Source organism: Tyto alba, unplaced genomic scaffold, assembly GCF_018691265.1.
Source record: "Tyto alba isolate M040663 unplaced genomic scaffold, T.alba_DEE_v4.0 Super-Scaffold_42, whole genome shotgun sequence".
Classification (NCBI taxonomy): domain Eukaryota; kingdom Metazoa; phylum Chordata; class Aves; order Strigiformes; family Tytonidae; genus Tyto; species Tyto alba.
The window spans coordinates 15,224,324-15,235,061 of NW_024881318.1; the positions used below are offsets into that span (position 1 = coordinate 15,224,324).

Consider the following 10,738-nt stretch of genomic DNA (forward strand, 5'->3'; position numbering starts at 1 on the left):
AATATTTAAACAGAAGATAAGACCTGTGCAAGTGGGGGCTACACCTGAGCAGCAAGCAGGCAGGTTTCCTTAGCTTCTTTTCCTGTGTAGTGCTAGATCACACCAGTAACTCAAATTCGTATTACCTGGTGTATTTCACTTAACTATTTACAACTGCATCAACCTTTTCTCTCACCATAGTGGCAGTGTTGGCAGTGCAGCAGCAGCTGTTGGAGGCTAAAGCTTTGCTGCAGTTGCCCCCAAAAAATCACTAACACAGAACAAAGCCGTTTCCTTGAAAAGCGCGATTGAGATTAATGCTTAAGGCTTGAGGTTTTATGAAGCTTTACTTGAAATGGTGAGAGAGATCCCTGGAGGAAAGATGCGAGAGATCAGCAAACAAAAGAGTTAGAGTGATTTAAGAAATGGCAAAAAGAAAATAAAGCCTGCTGAAGCTATCATCACCCTTGCTTGGTTCAGCCACACCCAGCTGCGCTTTCCCCAAATGACCTTTGGTTTGTGATCCTGACAATAGAGCCGAGTTTCCTGCTTGGGTGCTGGGTCCTGCGAGGATCAACAGGAACCTCCAAGAATGCCGTCTGCAGAAATGGGAAAAGGGAGAGAGAGACAAACAGCTTCTCAGTTGGCACAAGAGCTATCCACACCAGACAGACTTGGGAAGATGAGAAGAGGAACACCAATAACCAACAGATTTATTTAAGATCTTACAGGGAGGCGCGGGAACAGCTTCAAGCTGATTCATCAAAAATAACTGAGTTCAGAGAAAAAACAGCTAGTTTCCTTTCTCTCCTACTCTTGATTTCGCTTCTGCAACATTCGATTTCCTTTCAGCCAGCCTGCCCGCTGGTGTTATTCATACTGAGAGTCCGTCACATGTTGGTTTTCAATAACATGTTCCTGGTTAGACCACATTGCCCAGACACTGGCAAAGCTCGGCGCATGTTACCTCAAGCTGATTCTCTCTGCTCAGCTGTGTAATTGTGCTGACTTTAAATGTTGTTAAACAGAAATAAACTGTAAGGCTGCTCCAAGGGGGTTGTGCTCCGTGGGCTGCTGCTCTGCTCCCCGCCGTGGGCTGTGCCCACCTGGGGACCCATGGTCCTGCTCAGTGGAGCCACAGCAAGAAACATCTTTTGTAACTGCTCCAGCAGAGCAGCTTCCCAGGGGCCTGTGCTTCCCACCGCTACACTGCTTTATTTAAGGGAACTGAAAGAAAAAAACGTCAGAGCTCACTGGTGAGTTGAAACCACAATGGACATTTTTTTGCTCTGCCTGTGTTGTGCAATTCTATAATTGGCAGCGGCCCTGCTGTGTGCTGCTTCCACCATAATGGACTGTGATTTGTCACACACCAGGAAGGCCCTCACACACCAGTAAAACCCTGCAGGTAGGTGGACCAGATCCGGAGCTGGTGCAGGTCAGCTCCCCTCTAAACAGTGGGGCTTCCTGCCTTATACCACTACAGTCAGATACACAGCTCTGACTGCAGCGATGGGGGAGATAAGTACTTCCGATACTCTGGCTCACAGGTGGGTCTATTAACCTGTTTTGTACACTAAAGTCCCCCACCATTCTTATTATCTTACCACTACTTTAAAGTAAAATAAAGAAAATAAATGAATGCCTGCAACTCTACTATCCCACTGGTTTGTGCCCAGCTGCCCTGATAGGAAAGCCTCTCTTCTCCCAGATCTGCCCCAAAGAATGGCCAATCTCTCTGTGCTGCTGCAGAGATACAGAGAGAAGTTGCGTTTAAAGATCATCCCCATTTTGAATGAGACAATCTTGCTAAGCAGGACGGGATTGAGGTTCATTTGGTTTTGACCTAGTGGAGGAACAGTCATTTAACTAATTTGCCCAAGTATTACCTCTGTCTCCGAATTCACAAAGAAGAACAAGCTGCAGGTAAGCCCTGGCTCTGCCTAAATGAGCAAAATAAATGAGTAAGATAACATGCAAGGGACCAGTGTGTCTCTCCTTCCCATGTCCTGAGTTTGTGAGTGTTTTCCCTGCATTTGGGACTGCTGTGCATCACAAGCACTGGGGGCATGTGGAAGTCTCAGTAAGAACCCCAGCCCCATTGTGCTGGCATCCCGGAGTGGCTGCCATGATTCATGGAGCAGCCGTCAGGCTATGGCTGTGAGAAGCAGCCCTGAGCATCGTGTACTGCAGATCACAACACCTCTGCAGCGAGGGATGACACGTCATGTCTCCTGACACACTCCTGAGCTGTTTACCTGCCTTCCCGCCATCTAAAACCCAACAAACTCGTTGTGAAGAAACAGATTCTTATGTAATAGGAATGATACGGTCAAAGAGCAGCTCTCTCTGAATGGGGCTGAGTTACAAGCAGGGGTGTTCACAGCTCAAAACTGACTCTAAGCACATCAAGTCAAGAAAATAAGCCTGTATGCCATATAGGTTTTATATCAAAGGATGAGGGATTAAGACAATATTTTAAAAAAACCTCCTCTCTGGCCAACCTAAGCTCTTCTGACACCAGGTCACAACCCAGCAGAGCACACTGCAGGTTGTCACCCCAGCCAGCATCCGCTGCAGCCCAGCTGCCATCTCAGGAGCGGCCATACAAAAGCCTCATCCAGCCATAGCCTTTGTTTGGAAATCTCACCCTGAGAAATATCTCATCCATGAGTTGGCACTGCTGTCTGTCCCACATGCCAGCCCTGCAGCAGCCCCATGCCTGCTGCCTTCTGTCAGGCACCAACAAGGCTGAGGTTTCTTATGCAGGGAGAGAAATCCCAGCCCTGTTTCAGGTGTGCTATCACTTCCAGGAAATATGCAGGGAAAAGAATTCCTGAGCTGAGCTGGTGAACGTTTCCTCTTATAATAGACTCCAAAGTCATCAGCGTTTCTAGACACTGGATCTCAGAGGCTCCTATCCCACAGAAAGGATCTTCTCGACAGCCCCTTTGTGTCTGTATTACACTGTGACATCTTTTCCTTCTTGAAGTTCTGTTTTGATAGGAGAGGTGGGCACTTACTGGCTTTCAGCCACAAACAAATTCTTTGTTATGTCTGGCCCATTTGTGCTTTATTTACATCAACCTGTTTTCATTTTCCCTAAAAACAAGTCTATCCTATGTGCCACCACACCAAATATCAGCCCTCTGAGAGCCAGGAGGCCAATGAGTGAATCACATATCACTGTCAGCTCTCCCATTACTGTGCAAACATCACAAAGTCATGAGGGCAACTTTGTAACTCCAGCTCTTGTTTCTTGTAAAAAGCATCATCTAAAATTACAGCAAGCACAGGTAAGCGTGCCCCGACGCGTGTCAGCCAGCGACACGCCGTACAGGCACTGCAGTGCCATGGAGAGGATCCAGCAGCAGGAGGGCAGCCGCAAGTCACAAATGGCATGTGGTACAGGCCAGCTTGTTTCCCTATGGTTTGTTCAAGGCCAAGGTCACCATCACCTTGAATAATAACACAGCACTGTGTCAGGAGCATCTCCCATTTAAGAACAAGCAGGTCCATCTCTCCATGTCTTCTTGCCCACCACAGGCACTCCCCATCCCTTGCTTCTGCTTGTCTAAGCACACCCCATCCCTCCACCTCTTCTTCCTCAGTGCAAGCACAACCATGCCCATCTCTCCTGGACCACCAACACAAGCACAGCCCACCCTCCCATCTCTCCTTGCCTAGCACAAGCACACCCCACGCCTCTGGCTTTTCTTGCCCAGAGCATGCAACCCCTACCCCTCCACTTCTCCTGGCTCACTGCAAGCCCATCCAAACCCTTCATCTCCTCTCCCCCAACACACCCCATCCCTCCACCTCTACTTTCCTAAGCACACCTCATCCCTCCACCTCCTCCTCCCCAAGCACACCCCACCCCTCCGTCTCCTCTTTACCAACCATACCTCATCCCTCGCCCTCCTCTCCCCCGAGCACACCCCATCCCTCCCCCTTTTCCCCGCCAACATACCCCATCCCTCCCCCTCCTCTCCCCCGAGCACACCCCATCCCTCCCTCTCCTCCTCCCCGAGCACGCCCCATCCCTCCATCTCCTCCCGTTCTAGCACACCCCATCCCGCCGTTCCCTTTTATCCCGCCGCGGAGGCGCTGTCCCCGTTCCCATCCCGTCCCCGTCCCCGGGCCGCCCGGGGCGCGCTCCGGCACGCCACCGCCCGCCCGCTGGACGGGGGGGGGCGGGGAGGGGGGGGGGTGGGGGCGGGATTCCCGCTCGGTTTCCCGACGTCACGGCGCGGGGAAAGCCCCGCCGCGCCGCCGCTCTTAGGGCCGCGCTCCGCCCCGCCCGCCCGCACTCTGTTACCGCCGCCGAGCCGAGCCATACCGTACCGAGCCATACCGTACCGAGCCATACCGTACCGAGCCATACGGTACCGAGACATACCGTACCGAGCCATACGGTACCGAGCCATACGGTACCGAGCCATACGGTACCGAGCCATACCGCACCGTGCCATACCGCCCCGCACCGCGCCGTGCCGTGCCCCACCGCCGCGATGATGCCGGGCAGGACGCTGAGGAAGGCCGCGCCGCCCGCCGCTCCCGCAGGTACCGGGGGGCGAAGGGAGCGGGGTGGGACACGGAGACGCTTCTCCTCCCGGGCCGCTGTCCCTTTCCTTCCCCTCGCCCGGTTCCAGCACCCGGAGCGGGGGGCAGCGCCCGCCGTGAGGATGCGCCTGAGGCGAGAGGGGGGTACGGGCGCTGGCGAGGGGGGGTGGCGAGGGGGGGGGGGGGGGAAAACCCAAAACAAAACAAAACAAGAACAAAAAGGTAACAAAATTGACTCAAGATCTCATGAAAACGGAGAGGCAAGGGTGGGTGGACAGGCGGCGGTGCGGGTGGCTGACGCCGTGCGTGTGCCCCGCAGAGCGGGAGGCGGTGGCGGAGTGCGCCCTGCAGCTGCGCAGGATCGGCGACAAGTGGGACCTGCGGCAGAAGATCCTGAACCTCCTCACAAAGCTGTTCTGCCCGGAAAGGTGAGCTCCCCTCGGACACGGCGCGCCGGAAAGTGGGGGAAGACCTTGGCTTTGTGGATTTGGAACCAGGGACTTCACTGACACTGGGAGATGAAGAAAGCTCTTTGCGTTGTATTTTGCTGCCTTTAGCTGCTGAACGATGGCTGTCGCAACATGATTTCTCTGAAGAATGTTACAGCAATATTGGGATATGAATGCCAGGTGGAAAAAAAAGATAGCGATGGGGAGACTTGGGGCAAGACAGAACTTGCCGTTCAGTCTGATGTGAGAATACTTAGAGGAGCCTGGTTTCCCCAGGCACACGCCGGTCCTCCTGTCCCACATCTATGTTCCACCAAGGAGCTTGGACCACCTTTGGGAAGGAGGCGAAAAAAGTGTCAGTGTCTTGGAACTCGGGATTGCACATCACAAGGCGAAAGCCAGTTGCTCAGTTTCTGAATGCTCTTGTTTTCTAAAGCATGAATTCTGCTAGACAGGGATTTGGTGGTGGGATTATTTAATTTGTTAAATAAACCAGTATCTTTACTGAAAGGTTATTTGTTACATGATGATGCTTTGTGGACTAAAATTTACAGTTCTATGGATTAACTAGATGTTGCATAGTTCTAGTCTATATTTTTTATATATATGTATATATTTGTATATATATAACATATATATATAAAAAATATAAGTATGTGCACCCTGTGTGTATGAAATGATTATTTCACATAACTATTAATTGAATGCTACTTGTTAGGGTCAAAAAATAGTATGAAAAAATGTTCAAAACATGACACGAAAATACATTATATTAAATAGAAGTAAGCATGATGTCCTGTGATAATAAATACATCATGCAACACAGAGGGGAGCATACTTTAGCATAGCATTACATAAGACATATTGAGGTATGTGTGTTTGGTGGAAGGATACTTTCAACATTACAAAGATTTTCTTGAGAACTGTACAATACTGCTCTGTCTTTATAAGTAACAAAATAATGCTTCAATAGAAGTAGATCTTAAAGTTGAATCCAAGTTGAATCTCAATTTTTCTTGAGAATATTATTTATTCAAAGAAAGAAACTACCTCTCTTTGAAGAAATAATACCAATAGAACTAAATGTTATGGTTCATACAAGAAAGTAGCCTTCGATTTCTGAATGTTTAACTATGCTTACAAGTGAAGGTTCTTCTCTTGTACTTTATTTCCATTTCATTTCATGGCAACCTCATTTCAGTTCTGGAATGATGAAGCCACTGTAGCACATCCAGGGGATATTGATGCATTATGCCTGTCTCACTGAGGGGTTATTACGCTTGGCTGGCTTTGGAGGAGCTGAATTAAGCTGGTTGCCATCAAGGTAAACAGTAACTCTGCTAGTCAATGCATGCCAGACATGATCCTAAGCAGTATTTTTTGGTGGGTGCAAGCTAGCAAGAAAATGGTTGAAGCTTATCGTGTTTTGTAGGTACCTCTTAGGTCAATGGTCAGAGTTCTTTCTCTTAACTAACCTTGTATATAAGTACATTTGCATTGTATGAGGTCTGCTCAAATTATGGGGTTTTTTCCTGCCTTGTAGTGAATTCTTGTTTGTATGTGTAATTAATTTTTCAGTTAGCTCTTCTGAAACTACCTTTGCAAAATTGTCATTACATAGCTCCGGACACTCTGTCACAACCAATGGTGTATGGCTGTTGCTTCTTGTCACTGATCGCACTAAGCAGAAGACGATTTTGCCTGCTTTCTGCATGGAGGACTTAACCCCATCCTGGTGATGTTACTGGGAGATTTGCCATTGGCTTGAGCCACACGCACAGTTCCCTCCTCCTCGAAGCCAGCTAATACCTTTTCAGTGAGACCATAATGTTTCAAGAATAGTTGTTATTTGTCTTGTACTGCAAAGTAATGTGCTTTGCTGACATGTACAGAGGTTGTTTTTTCTGATACTAAAAAGTAAATGCAAAGAGTTTCTCTTTGGCTGAACACCAGCTCCCAGGCTAGCGCTGCGTGCAGCTCAGCAAAGCTGATCATCAGAAGGCAGCTCCTACTTCAGAAGAAGGGCTCCTGATGTACGTCCTGGGCTTGGTGGAATCTTGGGAGTCTTCATCAAGGACACTAAATAATTATCGTGCCTGTCTGGGACTCTCAGGAAAATTCAGCATTAGCATTCACATTAGTAACTGAAGTGTATTTGAATAAAAGTGTTCTGCTCAATGTATGATGCTTTGAAATTCAATAGGAAATGAGGTGCAGACTTCATAGAGCCTGCCCAATTCTTCAGGCTGTAGCACACATGACTGTTATGAAAAGAAGTATCACCATAAATGCATTGTCATGGGGATATCTAAGTATGATAGCAGTATTTTTCTGTCTAGATCTGCAAAGACTATTTTGCTTTTTTGGTTTACGTTTCTCTGAGCTTTGTCGAGAGTGCTAGCATTCACTGGGACCTCAGGAAAAACGACCTAGATCCAAGTGGTCAGGTCCAGTGCCAGTATATGGGCAAGCACTAGCTGATGCCCTCCATAGGATTCCGTTTGCTACTTCTGCAAAGGATCTGCTATATGACTGTATCAACACAAATTTGTTCTTCTTAAGGCCTACTCTGGTTATGGGCCAGATGTTTTGCCATGTATGTATGTCTTGAATTCTTGCTGACATAATAAACACAAAGTGTTTGCGAGAAAAATGAGTCATTGTTGTTATAACTCGGGGGGGTGTGTGTGTGTGGATTCTGAATGCATGATCATATTATACAGATTCCTTCCATACTTCCAAGTCAGCAGGCACACACTAGGGCAACAGCAGAGTGCCAGTAGGTATGCACTGGGAGATTAGGCTTCTACTTCTGCCTTTAAGAAGGACAAAACATAACCATGTCCTCGAACTTCAAAATGGGAAATTGAGACACCTATTTTAATATTTTCTAATAACTACTGCCTGCAGAATAGTTGGGTGGTGTCAGGGGCTCCATTACCTCTACCAGAGGTGTTGCAGCTTTGAGGAAGAGAGTCCCTGGGGAAGGATCAGTAAAGGACAGACATCCAAGTTAAGGGTTTTGTCTCAGATGCAGGCAGAAAAGAATACATCATTTTGCCAAGCTCAGATTTTTATTTTCTCTGAAGTTTGAAGCTGGAGCTTTGGAGAAGGGGATATGTTACTGCTTACCACAAGGGAATAGCAAAAAGATAGTGCAGAGCTTACTCTTCTTCCCTAAAGCTGGGACCCAAAGATGTGTTTGTGCACAGGAGAGCCTGGGATCCTCACCTGATATGCCTTGCACAACAGTGGGCTTTCCCCTGACTCACTGGGCTGTTTCTCCCCAGCTTCACTGGCAGAGAGCACTGTGCCTGGGGCACGTGTCCCAGTGTGAGGAAGACTAAGAGCTTCCTGGCCAAAGGCTCTGGTTTCTAGTAAACGAAACAAACTAAGGAGAAGCAATTCCCTGTCCTTTCCCAGTTAGCCACCAACAGAGGCTTGGAAGAGCTTTACATCAGGGGCCATCAGCAAAGAGGTCCTCAGAAGGCCCATCAGCCGCATGCCAAGTGACACCACAGGTGCTGCAGAGTGCATGTTTACACAGCTCCACCAGAAAATTACACTTGTAAGACTCATCAGCCTTGTGAAAAGATCCAGACACCCTAATCGACTGGAGCCTGGTCCCTCTTCAGCCAGGTCACTGCCACAGCGTGATGCCTGTGACCTGCTCCTCCCTAAAACGGCAGGGTAAAAAAAAAAAATCCTACCACTGGGACACAACATCACTGACTGAAGGTGTCTGACTCACCCACAAGCACCTGATACAAAAAAATAAACCAAACCTACCTGCTGAAGCAAACTGCCAGAGTTGCCGCCCCGTAGCACTTTCCATTAACCATGGCCCGTGGGCACCTGCCAGAGCAACAAGTGCAGCCCTTGGTCGCACTTGTAATGTGCTCACCCAGGCAAAAAACAGCCTGGTGCCCTCAGCCAGCTCACGCTCTCACACCTGTGACTGGATGCACAAGTGGTATTTCCTAAACAAACTGCTAGACAATAGACAACGTCTTCCTCCTTCCCTCTGTCCCCTGCTGCGGGATGGTTTTTAAAGTAATCTGAAAAACAATGTCTCATCTGCAGGTCATTATTTTTAGCACTAATTTTATCCTCCTGTCAACAGAAGACAGTGTGAGGGCATGACGTGCATCCATAGAGGTGCAAGGAGGCCAGACAGGAAGGGCTGGGGATATGATGTGTTGTCACTCGGTCTGGCAGGGTTTTCATGAAGTAGATGACTGATGGCGGGACTGTCAGTGAGCATTAGTCCCAAAAGCTCTTACGGCTGTAAACAAGCGTCTCTACCCAAGTGCGTCACTGTATTGTCTGCATGATGGCATAAGAAACTGCTCATGCCAAGGCTGCCCTCCCTTTTCACACACGGTCTCTTGGCAATGCAAATCTCACCAGACTAAAAGCCCTCCAAAAGTGGGGAGGCAGGTGTCACTTGTTTAGCAACAGGAGATATCCCATGAAATGCTAGTGACCTCAAATAAAAGTGTTTCAGCCATTTAATCTTACAGGGTCTTTGGCATCATTCCCCCCTCCACAGGAAAGGACTGTGGGAGCACACTTGGCTCCGCTCCTCCTCAATGCTGCTGACACTGCTTGAAGGGCCAAAGCACCTTCCTGCGGGGACAATCCAGTGTAAACTTCAAAAAAAACCCAGCTACCTTCAGCAACACTGAGTAAGACCGGTGAAAAGGCCTCCAAGCTGCCGTAAGCATGCTAGCACCCTGTGTTACCACTGTGACACTGCTGCAGCACCCACCCAGGGGACTCAGAGGACAGGATGGCCCCAGGATGGCACCCATCACCAGGCTCTTGTGCCTTCGGGATTTTGCCTGCCTTATCAGGCTCTGTCCAGGTCAAGGTACCACATTTGCACCTCCTTCCTCAGCTCTAGGATCTGAACTGGGATCAAATCCACCTTTGCCACCTACTGCGTGGCAGCGATTAAGGGCAGAATTCTGCTCACACCTTTCTGTTTGTGCTTCCAAAGGGGACATGACCAAGCCGTGAAAATGGCACGAGGCCACATCCAGGTTTCTTCTGTCCAGGAACAGGAATTAGGGAGGTAATTTTTTGACAACATCTGTACTTTCCATAGTGCCACTGTGGCATCGGCAGCGTGGTAAGGAAATGGCTTTGATAGCTGGGAAAAATCCAAGCAACTACAGCTTCAGGTAACTTGCTTGCTCAGCACAATAGTATCAGACTGATTCAGCTACATGGCAAGGTGACGCCAGCACATACAGGACTATCAATGGAAAGGCAAAAAGGTTCTGATTTTAGTATTAGCTAACTTCAGAAAATACCCTGACTGCCGGAAAACATCCTTCTAGACACAGCTTTACACACTGTGGGATAGAAAGGCAACTCCTTGGTTTGGGAAAGGATGTTTATTTGCATCAAATGTTCTTTCTTATGATAACTTGAGAGAGGGATCTTGTATTTTTTTAAGGAAAAAACTTCAAAAATTACTGCAATCATCATTAATTTGTGAAGTCTTTTAGATGAGACAAGTGCTTTGTGAAACACAACTACATGGAAAGAACAAGACATGGCTGGCTTTTTCTGTAAAGGCAAAGTCTGAAATGGGCTTTTTCTAATGGCTAGTGATGACAGTCTGGTTTCAGCTGTACTCCCTGACAAGGAGGTAAGACCCAGTCTCCTTTCCCAGAAGCAGCAGAGATTAGCCTTAGGTCTGTAGGTCAAGTGATGCAGTGTTACTTGCTTTCCAGGCA

The 10,738-nt window shown here is 48.3% G+C and overlaps 1 protein-coding gene across 1 annotated transcript; it reads left to right on the forward strand.

Annotated features, from left to right (window-relative positions):
- The first annotated feature begins 4,306 nt into the window (after positions 1-4,306).
- PMAIP1 (phorbol-12-myristate-13-acetate-induced protein 1) lies at positions 4,307-7,644 on the forward strand. The gene is made up of 2 exons (XM_042804981.1): positions 4,307-4,542; positions 4,862-7,644. Exons 1-2 carry the CDS (start codon positions 4,491-4,493, stop codon positions 4,972-4,974), a joined length of 165 nt encoding a protein of 54 aa, XP_042660915.1. The 5' UTR covers positions 4,307-4,490; the 3' UTR covers positions 4,975-7,644.
- Positions 7,645-10,738: the final 3,094 nt, after the last annotated feature.

Bases quoted from the DNA above. Each gene is read 5' to 3' on its own strand.
- PMAIP1 (XM_042804981.1), top strand. From the start codon at position 4,491: ATGATGCCGGGCAGGACGCTGAGGAAGGCCGCGCCGCCCGCCGCTCCC. The intron at 4,543-4,861 runs GTACCGGGGGGC...TGTGCCCCGCAG, and splicing joins GCCGCCCGCCGCTCCCGCAG to AGCGGGAGGCGGTGGCGGAG.